The sequence below is a fragment of the Pezoporus wallicus genome, unplaced genomic scaffold (assembly GCF_028554395.1).
Source record: "Pezoporus wallicus isolate ANWC-B61680 ecotype Strahan unplaced genomic scaffold, APGP_CSIRO_Pwel_v1 scaffold_14062, whole genome shotgun sequence".
NCBI lineage: Eukaryota > Metazoa > Chordata > Aves > Psittaciformes > Psittacidae > Pezoporus > Pezoporus wallicus.
Window position 1 is genome coordinate 173,650 of NW_026640917.1, and position 27,909 is coordinate 201,558.

Here is a 27,909-nt window from a genome sequence, read left to right on the forward strand (position 1 = left end):
TGTTTACAATGCAGAGTTGCTGTTGTTGTAGTGCATGGTTTATGCAGCAGAAGGTGGTATCTGCAGTTGCTGTGTTGGTAACACGATTTCCAGCTCCAGAAGCAAGCTCTGAAAGCAAAGCAGGAGGAGGTGGGTTTTCCCCCCCATTAGTCATGTAGCTGCTGTGCTGCTGAACAAAACTTAAGTGCCTGAATAGCTGAAGAAGTAAAGAGGCCACTATGTCCTGTGATATGTGCAGGTGATAAATAGGCGAGTACTGGTGATAAGATAGGTTGGAGTGAGATAAATCAGCGTTGGCAATAGGATGGAGTCTTACATAGTGTTGATCAGATATGACTACCAATACTTTATCACATCTGACATTATTCCTGTTGTGCTTAGTTAGCAGATGATGTTCCAGCCCTCGCAATGGGGAGAGGGCAAGAATCAGAAGAGCTTTAACGATTCAGGTAAACCAGTGTCTCACCCCCTGTTTGTGTCACCCCCTTTTCCCCTCCATAGCAGCTCCTGACATCTTGTGATAGCTTTGGAACAGCCAGAGCAACATCCACAGCCCAGATGGCTTTCCAAGGGGAGACACCTTACCCTTACTCTTCTGGCATAATCCCAAGGGATTTTGTCCTGCCTATTGGGCTGTGGGTTGAAATTGTCTCCAACTAAACCAGAAGCTCCTCTGGGAATATGACTTCTCTGGTGCTTTCCTTCCCCATTTGAAAAAAATACCAGCAGCCAGGTAACTGGGAATTGAATGGGATAAATCCATTCAAACAAAAAAAAAAAGGGGATTTGTTTGGAAAAGTCCAAACAAAATATTTTGGCAGTGGTTTCAAGTAGAAAGCACACTGAGCCTTCTCTTTTCCAGCAAAACAGATGGTTTCTCTTGGAGGAAAACATGACATAGGGGACCATTTTTTTCCTGTCTGCCTCTGAGTGACTGAATAAACAGGAAGAAGCCACTTTCTCCTCTGATGCCTCTGTTTTCCCCTCTACTGGAAGGGATAATATGCCCATAGTTCTCAAGCATCCAGGACAAGCTAATGGGATTGAGAGAGAAAATGTTTTGGCACATAAATACTTGGAGGCTGTAGCCTAAGCAAGGAGGGGGAACAGCCGTGGGTTTAATCAGACCTAAGCTCTCTGGCTGCTTAAACAGGCTATACCCAGAGGTTAACTTAGGCCTCATACCTGAATGCTCCTCTGCTGTCTTCAGATCAAATCCACCTCCCGTTAAGGTTTTAGATAAGGGCTGTGCCCTGGCCTGGACTGTAGCTGTTAATTTTACCTCTGGGACAAGATACTCAGTGTGGCTTTCAGGTACCAGAAGATGGTGGGAGATAAGCCTTTCTAGCCACTGCCTCTCAGGGCTCTAATCTTCAGTTTCCCCTGCTTCCCCAGCCTTCACAACCACTCTGCTCTCTGCAGCAGTGCAGACCACAGTGCCCTCAACATGGGTAATCCACTGCATCCGGAGCGGAGGTAGACCTCTACAAGCCTTCATAGGTGGGTTTCCATGAAGAAGCTGAATATCTACTGTTGGCTGCAAGAAAGCTCCAGCTCTGCACTTTAGCCAGCCCAAGGGTGACCATGTAGTGACTCTGCAGGGTTATGGAGAGCATCAAGAAGGGAAACCCTGGCTTAGTGGAGAGAAATTAGAAGTTGTTTTTTTTTTTTATCAGCTTGAAGCCATTGCAAACATTTATGACAGTTCAATAGTCTGAGCTGTAGGTATGTTAAAAATATAGAGTTTATTTACAAAATGACTAATTTTCAGGCTTGAAAAGCAAGATGCTTATTTCATCAGCACAGAGGGGCCAGATGGGATCCAGGAGGTGAGTAATGGGCCTAGGGAGGACAAAGCAGTAGCACCATGCAGCTCTGTTCCCCTGCTCCTCCCCATCACTCCTGGGAGCGAACCTACTTCTTGCCCTAAGCCAAGGGGAAAGGGACTTGATGGCTCCCTTGTGTCATACCCCAGGCAAACCTCACCAGAAATTTAGGTGGTTTCCCTGCAAAGAATTGTTTAAGGGATTTGGAAAAATCCAGGTCTGCTGGAGCCAACACAGTTCATCCTTAGTGAGCCTGGTAGGCATTAAGCTCTGAGGTCCTGGGATAGTTTTGGAAGTGAGTGAGAAGGAGCTATAATACTGTCTGTTCTGTCCTGTGCTGGGTCAGGCTGAATGTGTACATCACAGCTGGCTCTTTGGAGACACAAGGCACAACTGAGTGCCCCTGTCTGCTGTGACTGCATCATCTCCCAGGTTCCTAGTTCAGCAACTACTGGAGAAACAAAACCAGCATTTGAGAGATTAAAGCAAAAATTCACAAAGAGCCTTTCCAGGTCCCATGCGGGAAGGGAGCGTGTTGAGGAGCAGGGAAGGAAACTCAAGGAAGAGTTTCTTTTGACTTGTCCTCTGTCTCTGAGCCATTTTCTGTCTTGTTCGCAATACTGTAGTAGTAGGAGCGGATTATGTTTTCCACAGTAATAAATCCTGGACGTTCTTCCCATCTGCAAAGGCAGAAAGGAACAAACAGAGTCAACAGAAAGGACTAAAGTGGACTGAAGCAATGAGAAGATGCCAAGCATAAAAGAACCTGGGGGAGAACAGCAGCCCAGTTGTACAATGGCTTAGGAGGATGAATGGGACTTTTCTGGGTTAGAGAGGGTCAAAGGCACAGGCATTCTGACATCTTCCAGGATTGGTACAGGCAAATGGAGGGGTATGAGAATAAAGAAATAGGTGCATCATTCATCATGGACCAGGGAATGAGATCAAGGCAGGAGACATCATTTGCTTTGTGGTGTTGCCATCTAGACATTGTGTGCTGTTCTTATGCCCAGCAAACAGCTGCACTAAGTGAAAGCCTTACCTGTAGGTCCAGCATTGCTGCATGAGGGTGTACATCTCTGCTGGGCAGTCCGTGGGGCATTCCATGCGCTTCCCTTGCTCTATGAAGCTGATAACCTCTGGACCTTTCATTTTCTAGGATAAGATCGAGTAGGAAATGCTTAATGATTTTGGAGCTGGCAACAGGATTAGAGGGGACAGATTAGAGCAGGGTCCGGGGCAATGCTTTGGGCCCATGCACCACACACCCATACAGTCACTGTTTTCAGCCCAGCACCCAGCAGCAGCGTCTGGTGTTGTGCCCAGCCTGCAGGACCCATCCCAAGCATGGGAAGAGCAGTGGCTGAGCAACTGATTTTTCATCTCTGCAAGTGAGCAGAAGGATCAAAGGGAAGCTCTGCTTTGATTCAAACCCAAATCATTTTGTTTTCTGTTTCTTCTCCCTTAAATGAACACAAAGTTGCAGGATCCAAACAATCTAATTTGTGCTTTCTGTAAAGTGGAAGTAAGCCTGCCTCCTTTCCATTCTGACAGTGGGAAGAGAACCCACACAAGGAAACAGAAATGATAGTTTTAATGCATGTCAGCTTGATATAGAGCGGGAGACTAAACTGTGGCATTCCTCTGCGATGGACCTGGCTCTGACTCACCTTGTATGGTTTCTGCCCGTAGGTGAAGGCCTCCCACATGGTAACACCATAGCTCCACACATCACTCTTGCTGGAGAACTTGTGGTAGAGGACACACTCTGGGGCATACCATTTCAAAGGCCACTTTCCTGCTGTCCTGGCCTGTAGCAAAGCAAAGGGGAATATTTCCACCCTGAGACACAGACTGCTATGAACTGAACCTGAACTCTGCTTTGCTAAATGTTTGTCTCAACCCTGATGAAAATATCCCCTTGCCCTAGGCTGGGAGCTCAAGATCCCAAGCCCTGAATCCCAAACGGAACCCAAGCCCTGCTGTCTTGCTGGCCCTGCTCACCTTTGCTGTTACTTACCTTGTAGTAGCTGTCATTGGCACCAAGAGCCTTGGAGAGTCCAAAGTCACTGATCTTGGCATAGTGCTGGTTAACCAGCAGGACATTTCTGGCTGCCAGGTCCCTGTGGACAAAGTTTTTTTCCTCCAAGTACTTCATCCCCATGGATACTTGGTGCATCAGCTCCACAATATTGCTGACTGTAATCTCGTCTCTGGGGAAGATGAAAGGATGACACAGTAATAAGGGACCTGCCATTGCTCTGTACACCATGGTCCCCTCCAAGATTTCTAGCTTTCTTCTTGCCTATCAGGGCAGGATGAACATGGACATCTCTGCTCCGGAAGCATCAGTCCCAGTTACCTCACATGAAAAGACATCTCTTTGTTCTGTTATCAGCTTCCTACAAAGCTAGGCTCCCCTGGCAGCAAAGAGTTTGATGAGAAGTGCAGACAATCAGCCAGCCACATCTTATTCAGTACTCACTTCTTGGAAGCCAAGAACTTGTTGAGTGGCCCTCCAGAAGCCATCTCCATCACGAGCATCAGGGACTCCGCCTCGCAGACCCCAATCATGCGGACAATGTAGGGGTTGTCCAGCTGATGCATGATCTGGGCTTCCTTCATCATTTCATCTTTCACTGTTTTCTCATTGTTGCTCTTCAGCACCTTTACGGCCACATCGATCTGCTTCCTTCATAGAGCGCAAGAGGAACACACATGGGATGAACTAAACAGCAGCTGGACTCAGGTATCACAGCCAGGAATGTAACCTGCTTCTCACATGATACTGTTTGATCTCTCAACAGCAATCACAGTGGCTTTTTTTTGACAGATCCCTACACAATACTGGAAGGCTAAAGAGAAAAGGACCACCTCGCCCCTGTAGTAGTAGCCCAGTATTTGCCATCTGGAGGTGCATCATCTCACACACAGAGATCTGCACTGCCACTGTCATTTTTCTAGGGGGAAACTCAGGCACACAGTGGGCAAAGGCCATCTTTGTGGACTCATAGACAACACAGATGGCATATCTCCTCAGTCTCACCTCTTTGCCCTGACGTGGACCAAGATGACCTCAGAAGCATGGACTTGCTCCTCTGAGCCCAGAAAATGCCTTCAGAAGTGGCAGTCTTATGCCTGGGAGTGTGCAATCACACTCTTGGGCAATGAGGCTGCCACTGAAAGTCAGTGGAAAGTCATCACTGACATTCCAGGATATCTCATACCTCCACCCCATTATCACCTAGGTCCATCTACCCAGAAACAGGCTAACCCTCCTCCAGCTTCCTCAGCATCCTTCAGGGCAGCACTCACTTTCTCATTTTGTAAACTCCTTTCTTGACGCAGCCAAAGTTTCCTGCCCCCAGTTCCACTTCATCGATCATCAGATGGTCCCTCTTCAGGAAGAGTTTCTTATCCTTCAGTTCCTCGGGGTCACTGTACGGGCTCTCGTAGACACTGGTGTCCATGGGTAGCAGGCGCGACTTTCCTGCACCTTCCCAAGGGATACAGTTGTTTGTAACAGCAAATGATGCACCCTTCCCATGCCTCCTTCCCTCACTGACTGGGACGGTTTTCTCTAGTCTCTTGACCAATTCTTCCCCAAGCTCCAGCACGCAAACCTCCCTCCTGGGCACATCCCTTCCTTTCACACCCCATGGCCTCTCACAGTTACAGCCGCTGAAGGAGCTAGGATGGGGAGAGGTCTCTGACCCACATATCAGACCCTGCAAGACCTGGGTATGTGCATGACTTCACCCCATTGAAACAGAACTGAATACACTTGAGTATTTAGCAGGCAGGATGGAAGATGGGGAATAAGACTGGAATTGTTTCCCTGGGTATGATGGGGAATGGGATAGGGCTTGGTTCACTGGTGCAGTTTGGCAATATTCTTCTCTCAGGACCCTGAAATGACTGGGTACTCCTGGGTGCCTTTATAAGAAAGGAGCTTTGTAACAGCTCTTTGCCCAGAAAGTGGTGTAGATGTGTCAGGTAACCCTGTGGCTCCTGTGACATCCCCAGGTCCTCTCTCCTGTTAAGACAAGAGGGCTTTCAAAGATGCTCACCTACAGGCTCTGGCGTGTATCCGTCTGCATTTAGAGGCCCCAGGTGTCTCTGGAAAATAAATGGGGATAAAGTGCATAAAGAAGCCAGAAACTGCTTCAGTTTGTAATGGGAGAGGAGAGGGACGGGGGCTCTGCGACCCAGCAGTGCCCAGCTGGTGGTTCCATCTAAAAACCCTGGGGTGGGTACAAGAGATTGCAGCGGTATCCGGCTGACTTTTCTCTTCCAATCCTGGCTGGAAGTACCCCAAAGGGACAAGTCTCCTGCAGTAGGATGGCTCATCCAAGTCTCTGCTGCTTGCTTTGTGACAGGAAGCCTGAAGGCAGCCCAGCACACCTACCTGCCCAGAGAGCGGTCCCTGTGAGCAGGGACACCACGTGCCACCATCCCAAAAGCAGACAGTGACAAAGCAGCATGGGACACCTTTGTCCAGCACAGCTTTGAATGCCAGCGCTGCTTGCAGCAGGGTCGCCGTGACATGGGATCCCACCGCAGATTGCGAAAGCTCTCTGGGAATGATGGGTGAATGCTCAGGCCTTTATTTAGCCTCTGCTGGGCCCTGGGATGGGCTCAGGGAGCCCGAAGTGGCTGGTTTCAACATTGAGAGCGGTGGCTGAGTTCAGCCATACCCCGAGGCCAGGACACAAAGACCGGGCCAGTGGCCAGCGGCCAGCAGCAAGGCTGAGTGTTCCCAGCATCCCACCACGTCTTCCTTGCTCCTGCCTGGCAAGGAGGGCAGTGGGGAGAGGGCTCCCCAGGGACAGCCCCACATGTTGCAAGGAGCCCAGTATGAATGGAAACCATTTTCAGCTCTAACGGTAGCTGTGTCCAGCTATTCCTCATCCCCATCCAAGCTGGAAAGGGGACAACGTTGTGGCTGGGCTTAATATATTCCATTTGAGTTACTGAGTTTTAGAGCAGAGTTTGAAGAGCAAGCAGAGGTTGAGCAGCAAGCTTGAAGTGCAATAACGTTAAACCACTGAGGGACCAATAGAACAGACCCTCCCCAAAACTTACGCTCACAGAGGGATGGGTTGGTGGAACTGGTGCTGCAGATGCTGCGAATCAGGAAAGAGAAGTCGTTATTAAGAGTCTGCCTATGTCCTAAGCAGGATCACAGCATCAGTCCTTGAAGGACTGTGTGGCTGCCTCTGTCTCATCCCCCTTTTCCCCTTTTAGCCAACAAAGGTCTAGAAATATGCCTGGATGTGGGTGTTATTCCTAGACCAGCCCTCAGGGGTTGCAGGCCCACTGGAGAACCCTACAGTCTCCAAAGCAGGCTGAGCTGTTCCCCAGAGCCCCCCATCCAAGAGACTGAAGGTCCCATGGTGACATTTGTGACACTTGGAGCAGGACAGTGACCCATGGTTTTGAGTCTTCAGCTGAAGAGACTCACGAGGAGCCAGACTGGCAGGACATGTTTCCTGCTGCCTAAAGAGCACGTCATTCTTTAGAAGCTGCCTTTGTGGCTCCAGAAGTCTCTAACCTATTTGGAGCACTGATTTCCTGACTTTGGGCCACCCTAGGCCGGGCCACTCTTAGCAAACACGACATGAGACTTGCCCAGTTTGCCAGAGGACCTCATCATTCCCTCACTAGCAGAGTGTGAGCAAGGTTGGACATGGTAAAGGACACTTGGGTTGGTGCTGCTCAAACTGGTTCCTCTTGGTGGTAAGCCAAGGCGAGGGATGGCACTGGGAGATGTCAGCTCACCTGGCATGTTGGGGTTGGGGCAGGTTTCCCTCAGGTAGAAAATCAGCCCGTCCGGTTTGAGTTTCAGGTACTCCACCAACTGGGAAAGGAATTGGAGGGAGAAGAGATGGTTGTGAGGAGAAAATCAACTCTTTCTCTGCAGCAACTCATGTGGGAATGATTTCTCTCTGATTTATGGCAGAAGGAATACTTTATTCCTTTCTCTCCTCTATCTATGCACTCCGGTATCTCCTAGTGTTGCATACCTGAATACCTGCCAGAGCTGGGAAGAACTTGGGAAGTTAGATAAGGGCTGATGAAAGACAAGAGGAAAATCTCCAGGAGGAGAGCTGGGTAGGGCATTCTCACTGTAATGCTGTTGTTGTCCCAGCCAGAAAGGTTTTTCAGTTGTCTTGTGCTTGATAAAGCCTGAAAGAAATCCTCTGCTTTCCACAGGACCCCCAGGGTGAGCTCTCTGCATCCTGGCTAGGTTTTCACTGCAGATTTTTAACCTCCTGTTTAAAACTGGGTAGTTTCTTTACCATCAGTTCAAGCACAGTGAGGACTTGACTGGCTGGAGACAGCCAGCCCAGCCCCTGGCCACCGGACCGCAGAGGAGACGAATCTGTCTCTTCCCCTCCTGCCCAGTTCAGATTTCATCTGCAACTGGGAGCTTGGCATGGTTCCGTTGCCATAAAAATGCCCCAAAGCCTTTGTTTTCCATCAAATTCAGAGTGAAAACAGTCCTGGGAATTTGGAAAACCCAGCAAAACAAAGTCACTGTCCCACAGACAGCCCTGCCCAGGAGGAAACATTGGATATCCCTTCCCCGGAGCAGGGGCTGGGCTCCAGGGGTGCGTGTGACTCCCCAGCAGTGCCAAGAGGTGCTGGACCATGTGTTACATTCCCTAAACCCCTGCTCCATCCTCATGAGGACTGCTGGGGCACTACAGCCATCACCACTTCCCAAAGCCCCCGACTCTCAGGGGTGATAGGATGTTAGGATATTAGGATGATTGGATATTAGGAAAACATCCTTCCTCAGAGGGTGCTCAGGCATTGGAACAGGCTGCCCAGGGCAGGGCTGCAGGCACCGTCCCTGCAAGTGTTCACACCCCATGGAGACAAGGCCTCAGTGCCATGGGTCAGTGGTGGCCTTGGCACTGCTGGGAACGGTTGGACTGGATGATCTTAAAGGTCTTTCCCAAGCACATTGGTTCTATGATTCCATGTGTCCCTGGCACTCGGATCTTCAGTCCTGTAAAGACTGTGGCAGCTGGCTCAGGGCTTCTGCCCCCCCCCCTGCTTTTTGCCCTTGGAACATAAAGTGCCAATCAGCACACATCAGTTTTGCTGGTCCAGGAGCAGTGAGGGACGAGTGGGAGGGACAGCCTGGGATGAGCAATCTCATCAGGGCTTGCTGCACGCAGAGATCCAGGGTGCACACTGTGGCTGAATGTGTGATGGTTGCTGATGGGGTGCAAGTATAATGAATACAGCCATCCCAGGTACCCTGGCTTGATGCTAGACATGAAAAGCACTGATCCTCTTGTTTGTTTGGAGAGGCACTGGGCTGGCATAAGGCGTGAAGGCAGTGGTAAAGCCAGCACTGTTTCAGAGCTGCTGTGAGATCCTAGACTTGGATCCACTCGGCTAGGAGTGCATAGAAATGAGGTGATCTGATAGACACCCAGCCCCAGGGAATGTGAGTGTTTTCTGGAAGGGACTACAACCACCCATCTGTGGTCTTAAAGCCTTTAGAGCTCCACATGGCCTGGCCTGGCCCTCGAGACTAACAGGGGAAAAGTGCCTTCCCTTTATTAGGACCAATGGTCAGCATCCCACAGTGCAGTACCTGCCAGAGCGTGTCGAACTTGGTCCCCTCGGGGATGGAGTACTTGCCGGACTTGTCGTGGTCTATCCGATAGTGATACACGGTTTTGCCATAGACAAGGGAGAGGGCATAGGTGCCGTTTTCCTTCCTTTCTCTCAGCCTGGTAGGGAAGAGAACTGTTAAAAACAACCCTAGGTTTTGCCCTACAAATTATCATGGCTGCAGCGGTGGTGGGCACATGATAAGGTGTTCCTGCATCCTGCTGTTGGAATTGCCACATTCCTGACACCCTCTGCAGAGGCTGAGAAGGGACCCTTCACCTTCTGTCTCTTGCCCTTCTCCTCCACCCTGTCCAGTTAATTCTTTCTTTCCCTAACTCATTCAGGAGATAATTTAACTAAGGTCTGTCTCACCTTGGCAGAGATACAGAGCCAATGCTTTCTCCTGTATTTTATTGGCCATGCATTGTCAGTGTTAAACGTCTTCATCCCTGAACTCTGCATCTCATATCATCTGGTGCATTAACACACATAATTCATAGAGCTACCTAAACACGAGAGACAAATGATGCTCCAGATTGGCTCTTCATGGAGATCAAGCACTGTCTTGAGAGATCTGTAACCACAGTCTGACAGTATTCAGCTAAATCTCTTCTCAGGAACCATCATGTGAAACAAGTAACTTGAGGGTAGTGGAGAGGGGGAAATGGTAAAGAGGACAGTTCACAACATCTGCCAGGGTTTTCCATACTCACAAGAACTTCCCATCAGGTTGTGCCCCTGAGTAGAGCCTCCGTTCAGCTTCGTCCCGGGTGATGCTGCCATGGTACCAGGGCATCCTCTCATGGGCTGTGGTGGCAATGAGCTTCTCTACCTGTGGAGCCTGACTTATGATGGCCTGTTCGAGTGCATCCCCCTGGAAAAGAGTGAGAAATGAGGCTTTCTGCCACTCTGCTGCCTTCTTGCGTGGCTTCAGCACAGTTTATTTTGCACCCTTTTGGGTACATGACCCAGGAAACGAGACCTTCCATCTCGTAATGGCCTTAATCATGACTATCATAATAGTGGGTTGAATTCTGTTCTGCTGCAGAGCAGAATTCCTTGCTTATCTAAATTGGTCCCATCCCTTGAATCCACCAAGTCCATTGACTTGCTGCTGAGGGAACAGAGAAGTTATCGCATTTGTACAGAGCATCTTGAGGTCAGGATCTTGGGTGTCTTTCAACCTCACATTCCTGGAAGACCAGGACCTCTTTCTGGTGCTTCAGCCTGGCTGCTCACTGCCCCCAGCCACAACTTGTTAAAGGAGTGGAAATCGTGGGGGACCCTAAATTGAGTTTATTGGCCCCCCATGCTTTACGAACAACTGTAGTTTTTCGTTTGCCAGTAGGTGGCAATGTCCTTTGAGTTATCTGCCAGCATCCACCCTGCAGGCTCCTGGAGAAGCCCTATAGAACACCTCCTTCTGCCAAACACCTTTGGTCTAAACCAGACCAGATTTCGAGATCTATCCAAGAAAGGCTCCATAGGGAGAATGCACAAGCTGTCTTTCTGGGAGAACAGTCTGAGTAGCCACTGTCAAGGTGACAGCAAGGAGAAGGAGATAATTTTGTGGCTGCCAGTGTGACCATTCACAGTTTTGCCTTATACATGCATTGTGTATTCCAGTCTATAATAAAATCCATGAACTTGCCTGTATTTACATCACAGAGAGACATGATGCAGTGCCCAGTACCTCAGTCTCACAGGCAAAACTTCCCCTGACTTTAAAGAGCAAGGAAAGCCTGAGCAAGGATTTAAACCTGGTTTTCTTACATCTTCAGCACAATGTTACGGAGGCACAGACAGCTCATGCGGAGAACATTGGCCTGACTGAAGTGAGCATCCCGTGTGCCCCAGAGGAGCAAATGGCACGTGGGGAAATGCTTGCAAGGTGGGCAGTGAGCTCCAATGTGGCACCACACAGAGGAAGAGTGAAGGTGTGGGAAGATGTCGAGACCTGTCTCTGAGGAAGAAACTGGAAGAGAGAGATTTAAGCCTGCTTTTAGTGCCAGCAGCCTCTGAGGAGAAGAGCCTGGTTTTACCATGCTGTAAGAGGAGGGATGACAGCGGCAAGAGGAGGTCAGAGTGACAAGCGGCAGTAAGCCCCAGGGAGCATCCCCAGTCCCACCCCACCTTTGGCAGCAGCCGGTACCTCGAGTTTCCACGTCTGCCGGACGTATTCCCGCACCATATTATCCCTCATGCTGTCGAAAACACCGGGCTGGGGCTCCACACCACTGGGGCGGTTGCAGGGCTTGCGCAGGGTGCAGCAGAGCCCGTCAGCATCCTTGGAGTAAAACTCACAGAGCTCCTCCGGCCCACAGTGCGCTTTGCCCCCCACGATGGCGTAGGTACCGTTCATCTGGCGCTCGATGGCGTAGTGGTAAAACTGGAGGTTGCAGACCATGGAGAGGACGTAGCCCCCCAGGCTGCGCAGGCACTGCCGCAGCAGGAACAGCCCATCCGACATCCCCGCCAGCTTGAGGTACTCCTCGGCTTCTGCCCTGGCAATGCTGCCGTAGTAAAAGGGCAGGTGAGCTGCAGCATCTGGCATCTCCGTGTGCTCACCGGGACGGCCTGGGCTGGCTCACGTGCTGCTGGTGCTCGGGCTGGAAGAGAGAAGCAGAACTCTTCACCAACACGTCAGTTTGCAGACAGGTTTAGGTGGAATCCAGCCTGGTCTGCCTGCAGGTTCCTCAGCCCGCAGCTGACTCCCTCTAGGGTCGTTTCATCGCATGGTGTAGCAATGGGTGCGTTCATACCCCACAGTGAATCCTGCCCTGACGAAAGTGTAAGTAAAAATCCATCTAACCTCGATTTAAAAATCTTGAGCAACAGAGAATGCACCAAATCCTACAGTGAATGGTTCCAGCAGTTAAATATCTTCACTATTAAATATGTGCTTCTTAATCCATCCAAAGTTTTTAGCTTTGACTTCCTACCATTTTCTCCCCAGCTCTGTTCACAATAAAAGGAAATTCTTTTGCCTCTCTGAATAAATCAGCTTTGCCATGAGGGTCTAAAATGCCAAAATCTTAAATGTAATTTGATTCCAACACAAGATGGGCATTAAGTGTCTAAACCCATTTAGGTACACAATTACACCAAACATAGCAAAAGGACATAAACCTAAACCTGAGTGCTTCTGGGCAGATATTGACCATCAGATGACAGCAACAAGCTGAAACCTTCCTCTAATTGTCTCTTGAATACTTTATGGATGTTTTCCCACAATACCTGACGCTGGCTGCTTTCTGTATTTGGCTGGAGCTCACACGCGGCCACTGTCACTGCAACGGGAGCTTAATCCCACTGTCTCTGCCAAGCTGCAATGTGCAAGTGTTACCAGAGCCCCCTGTTCAGAACAGCATAAACCCCCAAATGAATGTGCTGCTGTAGCATCAGCTCCAGTGGGAACCAGCAAGAAAGAGCACTTTGTGACTGAGTCACTGCAGACCCCCTTTGCCAAAGAGCTATAGGTTTGGTATCAAATCATCTAAAATCCCACCCACAAACACAAGCCAATTTCCAGCAATTAATAGAAACATTATCATATTCATTCGTTCCCTGGAGCCTGATCTTTGATTTTGTCACTGTGTGAATGCTGACACCTAAAAGATCAGAGTGTTTTTCTCCCTCCACATGTCCCATAAATGCATCACCCGCTTTCAGAGTAGAAAAAAAAACACTGTTTCTTTGGCCAGCACACCAGCTATGTGCCTTGTATGCTTCCCAAGGTAACTCTCATTTCTGGACATGATGGGAGAAGTCACTGCCCAACGTGCTGGCCCCACTGCACTACGCCTGAAGTGTCCTCTGCTCCCAGGCAGTGGCTGGAGCTGTGCCTGGGCTGGTGCTCAGCCCTGCTCCATCTACTCTGCCTGCTCCAGCCCACTCAGCAGCATAGTGACAGGGCCGCATCCTGCCAGTCTCTGGGATGGCTGGAGCTGGGAAGGGGTTTGTGTCAGCAGGAACGGGGTAGGGATCAGGAGGAAACCATTCTGCTGTGTGCAGCCACCCTGCTCTGCTCAAGCTACAACAGCAAAGACCCACGGGGGGGCTGGATTTGTGGCAACCAGCCTCTTCTCTACCTATTTGTTGTCTTCATTAAGACCAGAAATGGCCCGGATGAGAACAGGAAGGGAGAGCAGGCTCTGCGGAGGAGGAGGCAGGAAACCACAACAGGAAGCCGTCAGTGGCGTTTGCAGTTGGGTGCGGGACTAGCGTAAACCGTACCCAGTGCAGCACAAATAAGCGTGAGCTGTGAAGCCCCTTTCATCAAACGAAGCAAAGTGGGGTCTTGGCAGACCTGCCAGTCTGGGGCACGGAAAGCAAAGGGAAACACCCCGCAGGCAAACCTTAACTGGAGTCAGTGCTTAGAACCAAGGCAACGTCCTGATTCCTTGAGGTCTCCAGGCATCAAAGCAGCCCAGGCACTGGACAGGTATAATCCCTGGGTTCAGCTCCTGAGACAAGACAACTGCCAGGTCTTCCTAGCCTTAGCCTGGTCCCAGGGGAAGGCAGGTCCCAGGAAGGAAGGATGTGAGAAGTGAGGATTGCAGCTCTTGGTTTTAACTGTAGTCAGGCTCATGAGTCATGTTCACAAGTCCGGGAAGAAGAAGTGCTGAGTGGGCAGTGGAAGGTTGATGTTCTTCATGTGCTACTAATTTCCACTAATTACCTGGGATAAGCAATGACTAGGTACCCAAATGTGCCCCTTCCCTCTTCTGGCAAGTCCAGGAGCAGAGCATCACAGCAAATGGAACATGTCTGGCAATTGTTCAGAGAGGTGAAAATGAGAGGGCAGAAGCCCTTGATGACCACCGAGCTCCCACAGAGTTTCCAGCTGCCTACACAAGGGGTTTTGCTATAAACAGGCTGCTTTTCCTCTCCAAGCACAGGGCTGTGAGTCAAGAGAGACTCATAGAGATATGAGAGTGAACCCAGGGATCAGAGGTTGGTTCAGGTGATGCCACCCATTTCGTACAAGCCTTGTGCCACAAGTGAAACCTGTTAGAAAATTACCCTAATTAGAAAAAACTCCCAAGTCCCCAGGCTTGAAGGAAGGTCACATCCTGCAAGTCTGAGGGCAGATTTGGACAGGATGATTCCTAGCCCCTCGGAAGCTCTTGCTTTAAAAAGGTTTATTCTACCATCCTGGCTCTTCCTATTGCTCATCCACCTGCACAGGGTCTTCTGGGCATAGATAAGCTCCTCTTCCCAACTACAGCACTGCTCCTAACACTACCTCTGCAACCTGAGCAGCCCTGATACAAGCTCAACAGACCCGCACAAACCTCACACAGATTTTGTTTTCTGACACTGTGAAATGCAGATGAAAATGAGAACTGATTTCATGGATTGCTTTTATGAACGTAACAAACCAATGCCTGGAAGAAGCTGTGCAAGGGACTCTCCACCACTCTTAATTTCAAGTAAAAGGACCTGATTGTTCCAGCACCTGCTGAATCTCCTGTCCTTTGGGATGCAGTGACCCAGATCCCGGGTGTTGCTGTTGGCTTCAGGAGCACCACCACCCCCAGGCTGGAAATAGCATTTAGAGAGAATGGCCTTAAGACCAGGGCTCCCGTGGTAATGGCCACAAGTTGGTGTTGACATGAAGATGCACTTTAAAAAGCAACAGCATATAAAAAGTATTCGAATCTGTGCACCACAACACACAGGAAAGGCAAGCAGGAAGCTTTCGAGATGTCGATCAGATCTATATATATCACTGGCCACTTGGTTTTACTTAGATCAGACAAGAGCCATCAGGAGCTGGTTGGATTTTGTCATTTCTCAGAACAGCAGAACCACTTTGTGTAAACCCAGAGCCAGTCCCTGTGAGCAGCAGGGTGCCCTGGTGAAACCGGAGGAGGCACTGGCGTGCTTCAGCATCCTGTTAGGGCCATATTTTCTGTACCATTGTCCTACCAGCAATAATTTCTTGTCTAACACAGCCCTGGCTGGCTGTGCTGTCTCTTTAAAGTGGTGGGGTCAGCCTGGGGTAGAGGAGGGACCTGCCCAGGGGAGACCTGGGAGGATGGGAGCCATGCAATGGGGAATCAGCCTTGGAGAAGCTTTAAGGGGCTCGGGAAGTGGTGGTAGAGCTGCTGCTAAGGTTTGTGTTGGCAATGTGGGGAGGGGGCTCTTTAGCACCAAGGTGTTTAATTGAGGAGGGAGGGGGCTCTTTAACACCTTATCAAGGGTGTTTAACTGGGGAGGGAGGGGAGATAGCGGAGGGTCCGATGTGCGCGGGGAGCTGCGCCTGTGGCATGGGCGAGAGGTGAGGTCAGCCTGAAGGATTGGGCGGGGGTCGCTGTTGCGCATCAGCTCCGTCCTGAGCTCCCAAACGGCCTGCGCTGCCTCTTTGTCTTCCTGCTGGTGTGAACTGGCCTCTTTGAACACCTCCTGGGTAAGGAAGATGCTTCTCGCGGCGCCTTGCCTACACCCGCCTGCAGTTAATGCGCGAGTAAATGCGCTTTCTTAAGGCGCTCTTTACAGCCCCTTCTTTCCAGCCCTTTAGCGGAGCGGGGCTGAGCAGAGGCTGCAGGCAGGATTTAGGGGTGGGAGCAGGGTGAGAGGTGCACAGAGGGGTGGCAGAAAGCACAGTGGGACTCGAGCAGCAGGTACAGAGGGAAGAGCTGCTGTACCTGCAGGGGTGCTGGCCATGTACAGGGGCCTGGCTTCCCCCAGGCTGCACAGGAGCTGCTGCCCCCCATCCCTTCCCCTGGATTCCTTTTGCTTATCTGAGCACTAGGTTTACAGTGAAGAGCCTGGTTGAAGGTGTGAAGGGCTGAGAAATGTCTGTCTGCAGTGTACAAATTCCCTTTCCAGGCCATCCTCCCCAGGAGGAGCTGGCACCGTGCGAGAGGATGAGCTGAAGAGCTCGTTCCTGGAGCTCAGGCACATGGGGTGGTTTTGAGTTATGTAACAAAAGGCTTGAAATCGCTTTGATTCAACTTGAAATGCTTCTTAGTTCAAAGAAAAACCTGAAAAACTGAACTTTGGATTGGCCTGGCTGCATCCTAATTGTTCCTGATGAACGTTTTATTTTATTTATGTGCTCCATGGCAGCTCTTCCCAAGATTTCCTCATGAGCACTCACATTCCTGGCTGTAACTGCTTTCCTACCCTCCCTGCTGACTCTTCATTAAAACCTCAGCTCCTCAAGCATTTATTCACACTTGAACTCCGTGTGAGTGGGAGTTCATGAAAGTGTGAGCCCATTTGTGTCTGTGCTCAGGAACAGTGAGCCTTCTGCCTGCATGGCAAGATAAGCATCTGGGCGAGTATCACTGACTCAGTCCTGCCTGACAGGGTTGTGTTTACTCCACAGAAAAACCTGCTTCATGTCCACTGAGGACCTTGCCTGCTCTTGCTGCCCTTGAAGCAAGCAGGTAAGTCCACTGCCTGTGCATCCCACACCAGGTACAGAGATGCTTCCTATTCCTCCTCCCTCTTTGAAGTGGAACATGGGAACCCCTTGGCCCCAGCGACAGTCCACAGGCCTTTTTGGGTGGAAAAATGTTAACATTGCGCAGCAACACTTGCAAGGGCCACAGAGGGACCTGGTGCTCCTGGGATGCGCTTGGTGTGAAGGCTCCCAACAGTGACAGGACTGCACCAGACACAGGCTTTGAGAAATGCTGGTGGTGGGAAGATCAGTACCCATCTTCCCCTTTCTAAATCCTTGGCCAGAGACCTCATGCCACCCTGTCCCAGTATTACTGGTGATCAAATATAAATAGAGGGCATGGTTCCGCTCAAATGCTTCTGACCTTAACTGTAGTGCATCTATGCTAGAAGCAGCCAGTGCTGACCCAGTGATAGAGGTAATGGGTGACTGGTTTTCTGTGCCTCCTTTCAGCCAGGATGTGACCTAGGCAGGCTGCTTTGGGTCCCCTCAGCTCTGTTAAAACACTTCTAGTTTGAAGGGTTGATACACGAACCCTTCCTGCAGAGCCTCCTGACACTCATACCTGTGCCCAGAGGCTCAGAAGATGCCATGTGCCACCTCTGCTCCCATCTCATGGCTCTCAGATCACACCTCTGTGCTGCTCTGTTTCAACTTGGCCACTCTGAACCCTGCCTGAGCAGACAAGGGTGCTCATCCTTCCCCAGAAAGGGAGAAATGGTGCAATAGAGCATGGAAAATTGATGACATGCTTGTTTGGTGCAGTCAGATGGCAATAAAGGCCTGAGCTCATTCATATCCTGCTGGGGACTTGTTTTCCTTCTGTGGTTATTTGTCAAATGCTAATGAGCGGAAGCAATTTGCTCCTCCAAGCTTCGAGAGCAGGAGACAAGGAGGGGGCTGGGGAGGGGGAAGGCCACCTGCATGGGGGCTGGTGGGTAGAACGGGCTCCCTTTTTTGTTCAAGCTGTTGTTCTAACGGCCGGGATTGCCTGGTTCCCAGAAAGCAGTGTTCTGGGGTTACCCTGCTTCCTCTGGGCTCCTCACTGATGCTCATGAGCGTGCACTGCTGCTGCCCAGGAGACTGGGGCAGGTATTGCTGCAGTGCCATAGCGAGGAAGTCAAAGAGGCAAAGCGCAGTGAGAGTATTGCAGTAGGGTGGTCCAGTGGGTCTCTGGGTCATGCAGATGGTGTGTTACTACCTCAGCATTAACACAGGTAAATTGCTGTATGCACAGACTTGTTTGCTGTTTACATGTGGTCATGCCTGTGGTGTATCTGTCTCTTACTAAAACCTTGCTGTCTGGTTGTCCTGTCCTTGGGGAGTATGGATGGAAAGACAGAACCAAGCACTTGGATCTCTGTGTGCTCCTCAGCACCCAAGGATCGCAGCAAAGAGCAGTGCAAGTGGCTGCTCTTAGTTTGCTTTGCACTGGGTGGTCACTGGCCACAGAGCTGACTCAAGTTCTGCCACCAGCTGGAGGAGTTTGGGCTAAATACTTGGCCCTTCCCTTAAAGAAAAGGGTATTGGTTCTTTATCTAGTGCTTATCTTCCATTGAAAGATCCCTGAGCAAGTGTTTATCCTGGAAGTGTTCACAAACCATGTAGGTGAGGCCCTTGGTGAGATGCTTTAGTGGTAGCCTTGGTAGTGCTGAGGGAATGGTTGGACTTGATGATCTTAAAGGTCTTTCCAACCTGGCTGATTCTATGATTCTGGGTAGGAGCCTCGCAGATCCTGGTAAATCAGAGTGCAAAGAACCATATTTTCCCTAAAATGCTGTAATGAGAAGCACAGAAAATTTAACTGAAGGTGGTTCTTTGTTTGAACTCAAGCTGACGTTAACGTTTCATGAACATCCAGTGATGTAGCCTGGCACAAGTACCCAGACCCCTGCATCCTCCACAGAGCAGAGCTTTGCTTTAGGCTTCAGTGACTGGGTTAGTACAGGAATAGAAACCTGGGTTTTGGTGACTTTGGAGCAAGCCAAGCATCCCAGGTGAGCACTTTCCCTCTAAGGGCAGCTCTGGAATAGGTGGGAGCTGGGGTCCATGAGCACACTGCTGTGTGACAGGGTAAAGCAGTCATTGTGTGGTCCTAAGGCAGCTTGTGCTGATCTGTTGCATGTGGATTTACTTTGGAAGGCTGTGAAAACACCCTGCTGATCCTTTGTAGAGCCACTGAAAACACTCCTGGCTCCAGACCCATTGATCCTGAACAGCTTTTAATTAGGGTCTAAGGTACGTAGTTAAACACAGTACATGCAGTTTCCTGCCTCCTATCCAAGTGCTCCTGGGGTCTGATAACTCAGCTGTGGGTCATGGCATCTAAAGAAATGATGTCAAGATGTTTGTCTTGGGGATGAGTGAGCACAGAGCTTGCCCTTGCCACCAAGGTGGAGCTGGTGTTGACAACTAACCAGAGAAGAGTCAGTGTTCCAGCAGGATGCTGTGGGGTTTGGGGCTAGTAAATGGTTCCATGGAGCACTGACAGAAATCTGCAGTAGCTCATGAATAAGTCAGAGGAGAAGGGCTCTGCTCTTCTGCTTGTTTCTACCTGGCCTCCCTGTAGGACCTTGTGAAGGGCTTTGGCTGAGCTAAACAACTTAGCACACACCATTCGTGGGCCTAGCCATTGACTCCTGCCAGTACAGAGCATGTGGGCAGTGGCCAGCAGCACAAGGATTAACTGAGATATTCACATGAGGAATTGATGCTGAGCCTGGCGCAGTAAAGCTGACATAGAAAGCTTTGAGCCAAAGTAAGCACTGGCTGTGATGCATCTTACTGGACATAAACTCAGTGTCCTGCACTGGTTTGAGTCCTTCTGTTGGTGATAAGTGCGTCCTTTCCATGGAAGGGCTGAAACCTGCTAAGCAGGCTGGATGCTGAGCAATGTGCCTTTCTCACCTCTCCCCCTGCCTGCACCAGGTGGTGAAGTGGCTGACAACTCTATTTCCAGCCACCAAGTGACAGTGGTTTTGTTACATAAACATCTGCATTTATGCTTATCACTATAAGTAATAGCTGAGCTTACATTTTAGCAGTATTTATGTTTTGTGATGCCTGTGATCTGTGGAAGATCACAACCACCATAGGAGCGCACAGGCTGTGCCCTGGAAAGCCCAGGGGGAAGGAAAGACAGGGAGGAGGAAGAGATAGAAGCAAATTGAAGAGATGAGGACTGTTGTGTGTGCAGTTGCAATCAGGTCAGGTGCAGAGCTCCAAAACCTTCTTTGCTTCTGGTGCTCAGGGCTCTCTGGCCACTGGGCTGTGATGCCTTCCTGATGGGATGCTGAGTTTTTGTACTACACTTGGTAGGATGCTGAGTTATCAGTTCTACTGGGGCACGGCAGCTTTTGTGCTGCCCATAACAGGGAGACAGCCTTCTCCAGCACTGCTAGAGGGGATTTGGGCAGGCAGAGCGTAAAGATCCAACTCAGAAGTTGGTTGAGACACAAAGCAAAGCTCTGTGCTTGCAGTAAGCACCATGGGCTCTAATGGTTGTGAGTCACAGGGTTTCTCAGTCTCACTTGGGAAGCCCAGGAGAAGGGAGTTCAGCAGTGGATCCAAACATGACCAAATGGATGTGTTGGGCACTGCTCGCCGCCGGTGCTGCAGCCATAGCACTGGCTTTTAGGAGCAGACTTTTACTGTAAGTAGAGCAGGGGGAAGCTGCTGCCAGGTGTGGAAGAGGCTGGCAGAGCACTGGGTGCACTCTCAGACATGCAGAGATGAGTTTTGTTGGCATGGAGCAGACCAGAATAGTTCCTTCAGTTTAAGAAATAAACACCACCAGTGTGGTTCAGTACCAGTGGCCAGCATAATCCCAGCACCTTGATGCTATTGAGATTACTTATTCCAGTAGGTGAATTGATAGTAGAAGTGTTGGAAACGTCACAGGTTCAGGAGAGAGCAATGAAGGGCCTGACTGGACTGATTAATGAGTACAGCTCTTAGGGATGGAGCACATGCATTAGTTGTTGACCAAGAGTGATGGGAAATTTGAGAGCAAGGTATCTAAGGAGCATGATCCTCTTTCAGAGAGGAAAAGCTGGTTTGAATGTGCCAATAAGATGATACGGGGTAAAGGAGAACGTATTCATCAGTGGAAAGTAAGTCTGGTTATCAAGAAACATTTCCTAATAAGATTTATCAGGATATGGAACAGGAGAAATAGTGGAAGTCCCATTGCTGGTCACTTAACATGAGATCAGAAAATGTACTGTAGGGAACAATCCTCCCTAGCAGGAAGAAACTGGGATGAGCTAACAGGACTTTCCCATATCTAATTTCTGCAATTCCATTAGGGAAAATAATACTTTCAATTTCTTTCTCTGGCCAATGTAATCTCCAGTTTGGCCAATGTTCCGTGGAAAACCGAAAACCACTGAATGCAGAAGCATTTTGCATCCACTGTTGACATTTTTGGTGGTCTTTTGGTGAGCACCAGTGTCTGAAATCAGACTGGAGTCCTCTCCTTGCTTGTGGACCAGGGTTGCATGCAGAAAATACTCTCCAGAGCATTTCTATAATGTGAATCAGTGACCAGCTTACATGGTGACTGAGGTGAAAAAACAGCTCATTCTCCGCAGCCTGGTACATTATTGGCTTCTGTCCTTCCTATGCTGTCAATGGGATGTTGTATTAATCCAAGTCTACCTGTCCTCAATCTGTTCTTACACGGGCAAAATGCACCATCTGCCTTAAGTTTTCCACCAAGGAAAACCAACTTTGAACTAACCTTGTACCCAACCACCCCATTGCAAGCACCCATCCTCTTTTCCCTCTTGGACGCAAGACACTAGAACAAGCAGCAGAGGGTTCACAGGAAACTTTCTGGTCACTCATCTTCTGCTTCACCCTCCTGCAGCCTCCTCCCCTTGCCAGCTGGCCATGTGGGATGCCAATAACCCAGATTCTCCAAGGAGAACATTGTGGTCCATGAGCTTTGTCCTGCAGAGCGCTCTAGGCTGTGGGACTGCATCCAGCCATGGAGGGACAGGCTGGATGTTCCTGGCAGTTGTTGGGGCACTGCTCACACAATTGTAGTTGCTTTCACAGCTCATTGCATAGTGGGTGTGCCTCAGCAGCAACAGTCAGTTGTAAATAGGCTTTTCTTTAGCACTCTTAGCAGAGAGTCCTCTTAGCAGGGCAAGTCCTGCCTTGTGTGGGCCCAGCTGAATTCCCAGGAGTGCCCGGTGCTGTTTAACCCTGCCCTTGGAGCAGGGTTTTGGAGGGATGCAGGCACCACTGGAAACCCTACCCGTGCTTCTGGCAGCTATTGCCACACTTTGCTGTGGCTGTAGGGCTCTTCTCTGTTGTTGGCTCCTGTATCAGAATCATGTTCCCTAGGGCAGTGTTTGCTGGCTTCTTTCCCAGCTCAGCCACAGCACTGGAGTCTGTGCCGAGTACCCGTCTGCACAGTTTGAGTCTGGCAGGACCCTCACTGATATTCCTCTGTCCTGGGTTCAAACTTAAACAGGGGAGAGTTAGGTTAAATACAAGGCAGAAGCTCTTCCCTGTGAGGGTGCTGAGGCGCTGGCACAGGGTGCCCAGAGAAGCTGTGGCTGCCCCATCGCTGGCAGCGTTCAAGGGCAGGTTGGACACAGGGGCTAGGAGCAAGCTGCTCCAGTGGAAGGGGTCCCTGCCGATGGCAGGGGTTGGGACTGGATGGGCTTTAAGGTCCCTTCCTGCCCAAACCAGTCTGGGATTGCATGACAATGGCTACAGGTCCTTGAATTTCAGATGCAGGATGTAGGGAGGATGCTTCTTCCACTGGTTTGTAGAAATGTGCGTAGTCTCACACTCCTCCCTAGAGCTGTATTAACTTAATAAAATAAGGCTCTAGTCGTCATATCATATCTATGCTGGGTACTGCTACCTCTGCTTTCTTAGCTCTGGGCATGAAAGATTATAATCTCGAATAGGTAAGGAGGGGCAAACCGTACGTGTACAATATCACAAGTAATCTCTGGGATCTGCACAAGCATCTGATGGAAAGAAAGTCATGATTTTCACTTTAAAAAAAAAAATTAATAAGATTAAATGAAACCTTGTGAACTTTCCACCTGCAGATCCCAGCAACTTTATAGATCCCAGTGTGATGTGGTCCAGAGCTGCATGCTGGGAGTTTTCTAATGCGATGGAGAAGAGGCAGGTAGGAGCAGGATAGCAGATGGGCAAGGGAAAAAGTGAATAATCTGTTCTTCACTGGACCAACCCATCGCCTGTCCCTGCTAAAGTAATTCTGCATCATCTGAGAGAAGAGCACAAACCCTCCTGCCATCCCTTTCAGTCCAGATTAGCCATGCAGTTGCTAATGACTTCAGTCCTATGAGGGTTTTTTGCATGCTCAGGAGTAGTGTCCAAGTACAAGTACAGGGTTGCTGCGTAGGATCCTTATGTTGTGATGCACCTGCAGAAGGTCCTGTGTGAACTGGCTGCTCAGCTCATGCAGGGTCTGCCCAATGGTATGCAGAAGCGTTTAGCGGCTGTGGCTGCCTTTAACCCCTCTTGCCCACAAAGATCCTGCGCTAGCATTGCATGGGGTGACCACAGCCAGATGTTCCCAGTCCCAAAGCCAGCTCAGGTAGCTGTGAACATAGCGCAGAGGCAGGCACTGAGTAGCAGCAAATCAGGCACCCCAATCCTGCTGGAAGCCAAAGGCTGTTACTGGCTTAAGAGGCTTCTGTGACTTAGGAAACGATGTCTTTGGCTAATCTGCCCTGGTATGAACTGAGAGACGATGGCAATCAGCAGGCAGAAGCAGTTTGAGGTCATGCTTCACAAGGGGCTTCTGAAAATGGTCCACTGGGTGATGAATTTAAGATCTCCGTGCTTCTCTTTGGCACGTGCTACTCACCAAAGTAGCCACGGAGAAGTGGGAGATGGTTCTTGTATGCCAAGGGCGTGTTTAACATCCCAGGGAATATTTTCCCAGGTTTGTAGGAAGGGCCAGAGCAGTGATGGAGCTACACTGGGATTGACTGGAGCCTGAGCACTGCACTGGCAGATCTGGAGCTTTAAGATTATAAACTAGGCAAATAAAGTAGAAACTCAGCCCAGAGCCTAGCATCTGCAGCTCGACAGCAAAGGTTATTGAGCATCAGTTGTTCTGCTTGGAGTTTTAGAAGACAAAAGATGAATCTGAGCTTGAAATCTAATCTGTAAGAAGGAGGGGAATTCTGCAGCATCCGGCTGAACTTCCAGAACTGCATGTGTAAAACACTGTCCTGATGGTTAGTGACAGTCTTGGGGTAGGTCTTCATCAACATGGAAGCACAAACTTTGCCTCATTGCTGTTGTTCAGGATTTCTTTGAGCACTATTTCAAAGCAGAATGAGGCTATATTTGCTGGTGTGTGTTATGAGGATTAAACTTCAGACTGTGCAGGATTACAGGGCGGTCATAGGGAGTTCCTGAAGAGGAAAATGAATACAACTGGAGGCAGGGCAAGCTATAGGCTTGGACTTGACCAGCTCTGCTCTTCTTGCAAAGGCTTATTAGCTCTGAAGGGTAAGGATGTGTTTGTGTGTGACCAGCATGTTTTTGGGCAAAGCGTGTGACTTGCAAGTGGGAGTGGAAGTTTGTGTTCACCATCAGTCATTTCCTATATGAAAAGGTGTGTTCTGAGTGTTGAAATGTTCCACTTACAGGCAGTTTGCTATCTCTATTTCCAAGTATATAACAGAGGCATGGAGAAATAATGGGCTAGATCTGCACAGGGTTTTTGGTTTATTCTAAATAATAATGGCAAAGGCTTTTTTACAGTTATTTGAACAGAATTTAGGGAAGCAGAGTTATCTAAGACCTTAGTTCATGCTTTAGCCATTCTGCCTCCCTTACAGTGGCTATAACTTTGCTGGCTCTGCATGGAGTTTGTAGAAAGCTGCCCCGTGTCCTCCATGGCCTCTGGAATCTGTTCAGGGCTCTCTCCAGCCTGGCTCTGATCTCTGCTCTGCCCATGCAATTCCATGGGGGGCCTTTCCTGGCACCTCTGGGGTTATTACAAGACTAAGGAAGCACATTGAGTGATGAAAACTGTGTTTAAAGCGCATATTCCTGCACCAGTGAGGAAAGGACTATGCAAGTATTATACTTCAGTTCCTAACCTAGTCTGTTTGATGTTGCTCACCTGATGCTACCATATGAGTTAGCAGAGATCCCTGGGAAAGCAAGTGATAAACAAAATGGGGGGGGCTTTAAGTTATTTGATAACAGCTCTCTGTACTTGTGTGTGTTTCTAACACTCTAGATTAATTTTCTCATTGCCCCGTGGTAACAACTGCTCCCTGCATCTTCCTGTTCCCAGTCACATCACTCAACTCAGACCAACACAGCAGTTAGAAATGAAAGAACCATCATCTCAGTGGCATCCTTTGCCATTGGCATCTCAGCTTTTGTGCTGCTTGGGGTTTGAGTGAGTCAAAGCTTGGCTTAACTGACACATCTGTTGTCCTTTCTGACCACACTGGACCTTTCAGACTTGGGCTGCTCAAGCCAAGTTTTACGTAGCCGGTTGAGTGAGCTTGGATCATGTACAGAGCCTGGTGCCTCTGAGGTTTTCTGCTTTCTGTGAAGCCAGTTGCTTCACAGGGCTCTACAGAGATTGTGGCATAATCCTTCCTGTCTGAGAGTTCTGAGGAAACCCTCTTTCTGGTTAAGGTCTTCATGGGAATTAACTTTTAAAGTCATTGAACACGCTCATGTGTATACGTGTGGATTCTAACCACTGCTGTGGCATCATCCATGTTTCTTTAGGAGATCCCATTCCCAGGAACTTCAGCAAGCTTTTCAGAGACTTGGACCCTTTCTCTTCCCCAGAGGAAAAAGGATGATGAAAGGTTGAAAATACAGATATCATAAATACCTCAGAAAGCATAACCATGTAGATCAGTTCGTTCATCCCTTCTCTGGTCCCCTCTCCAGTTCTGCTCATGTGATGGGTTTCCCTTGCGTCCTTGTGGTGTTTATTCCACAGTCTAATAGATCTGCCCATTAGGAAATGTTTTCTGAGGTTTAATCTCAACTTTCCTTCGTTCTGGTTTATTCCATAACCTTGAACTGATGGGACTTGGAACTGTTTTTCACATCAAGTGCAGAGCAAAACAGACGAGATGACAAAGAAATAGAAGGAAGTAAATGTGAGTTTGACAGAGGCCTCTGGTTTGGGGTATATTCGCTGGTGCATTTGTCAGTAGGAAATCCCTGAAGTCCTTCTCAAGTATTTGGAGCATCATTCAGCAGGTGCCAGGTATCCTAAATGTTCCCACATTGCCACTAAAGCCGGTAGGCAGTTTAAAGAGGAACTTCCAGAGGAGACAAGTTTTGATGTTATGTCCGGGGGTTAAAAAGAGAACATCTGGCCTGAATATTGGGCTACAGGCTGTTGTTTCAGCATCTTCTGACCTAAATCCACCCCTGACTTCAAAGAGAAGACAATGGTCCCTAAACTTACACCCGTTTTCTGAACCAATGCAGTAATCAGTAGACAAGGCAGAGCAGCCGCACGGTGAATAAATCTGGGCCTGTTGACACCAACGTTGCACAGGATCTCCCCTCCTGCCACCAAACCCCCAGTGCTCCAGGGTGCGCAGAAAGGTACGAGACAAAGAAGCAGCAGCCGTGGCGTGTTAAGAGCTATTAAAGGTACCAACAGCAAAAAGTGCCTCTTACCTGGCTTGCAGATGGGTGGGATGTCTTGTCAGGGCTTGGCCACAGCGATTTTGAAGACAGAAAGGAAAAAAGAGGGAAAGTTTTCTTTGGCGAGTGAGAAATACGTTGCTTTTTGGAAGATGGGAGGGGACCGGGCCACAGCATCCAGTGCGCTGCCTAGCATTCGCTAACCTCTGTTTGCTGGTTTCTTTGAAATGTGACCTATTTCCTTGCTGCACAGGAAAGGAAAGAAGAGAAAATAAAAGCTGTGTAGCACGGAAGGGTGAAAGAGCTCAGAGAGCTTCTCAGTGCCAGGGCATGGGTCTTCTATGGAAGAAAACAGATCTGAGGAAGGAGGTGAAGAGCTGTCTCTGAGTAGGGCTCCTTTGGAGTTGTGGTTTGTGATGGTCAAGACCTAGGCTCAGCAGCTCAAGAAGCCTCTCCCAGCCTATGTTTCCTGCCCTGCTTTCTGTTTAGTTCTTGTTGTGCTAAAATGGCCATATAACACAACCAGCTGGGCTAGGAACCATCCAAAATCAGTCCCACCAAATGGTGCTTGGTTTTGGCAGGGTTTTCAGCTGCTCCTCAGGGACATGTCTCCCTCTCCAGAAGGGAAAAGCTTCTGTGTTTCATCATTAGCCGTGGCAAACAGCTCACCATCACCTCATTTCCTGAAAGAGATGGGTAGAGGGTCAGTGTTCAGGGCCAGCTCCTGGTGAATGGGAAGAAAGGCTCCAGCACTGTGACTTCTGTCTGCTGAATGCAAAGAGGTGCCCCAATGAGGTGGATGGAGAATCCCAAAGAGACTCATTGCAGGCAGAAGACTCTACTGTAAAAGAAGCTGGGACAAGGATCCTGTTCTTGTCAGTTGAGCTTACTCATGTTCAGGACTGATTGGAATACCACCATGTGGTAATACGGTTAGATATGCAAAATGCAAGTTATCTTTCAGCATTACTCAACTGAATGGCATTTCATTGCCAAATCCCCCTTGAGGACCCCTTTGTTTACACTTGGAGGAGGGGCTGTACACAGACATCCATAGTAAAGATTTTTCCAAGGACAAGGTGAGATCCTGAGATAGAAGGGATGAGTCACTTGGGCAGTTTACAACGATGAAAACGCAGCATCCCAACACAGCCCCTTTGCAGTGATAGCAGAGAGCTCTGTCCTGACCCCTCAGCAAGGCGTCCTTCCCCTAAATCCCCACAAGGTGATGTACAATGATCTTGATAAAGGCTTTTCGATGGCTGTGCTTCCAAAGCTTCAAGCTGGATTTACAGGTTTGGGAGATGCCAACCCCATTTTATGGAACACCTGGGACTGTTGAGGCTGAGTTTTACTGGTGGGCAGTTAGTTTGCACGTGTCTGAACTAG

At 49.4% G+C, this 27,909-nt stretch overlaps 1 protein-coding gene across 1 annotated transcript; it reads right to left on the reverse strand.

Annotated features, from left to right (window-relative positions):
• Positions 1-2,297: 2,297 nt before the first annotated feature.
• On the reverse strand, positions 2,298-26,916 carry LOC130605601 (tyrosine-protein kinase ZAP-70). The gene is made up of 13 exons (XM_057421209.1): positions 26,554-26,916; positions 11,614-12,070; positions 10,175-10,335; positions 9,442-9,580; positions 7,608-7,686; positions 6,912-6,952; positions 5,897-5,945; positions 5,142-5,322; positions 4,312-4,518; positions 3,847-4,039; positions 3,497-3,637; positions 2,869-2,981; positions 2,298-2,506 (listed from the first exon to the last, which is right to left on the reverse strand). Exons 2-13 carry the CDS (start codon positions 12,013-12,015, stop codon positions 2,383-2,385), a joined length of 1,830 nt encoding a protein of 609 aa, XP_057277192.1. The 5' UTR covers positions 12,016-12,070; positions 26,554-26,916; the 3' UTR covers positions 2,298-2,382.
• Positions 26,917-27,909: the final 993 nt, after the last annotated feature.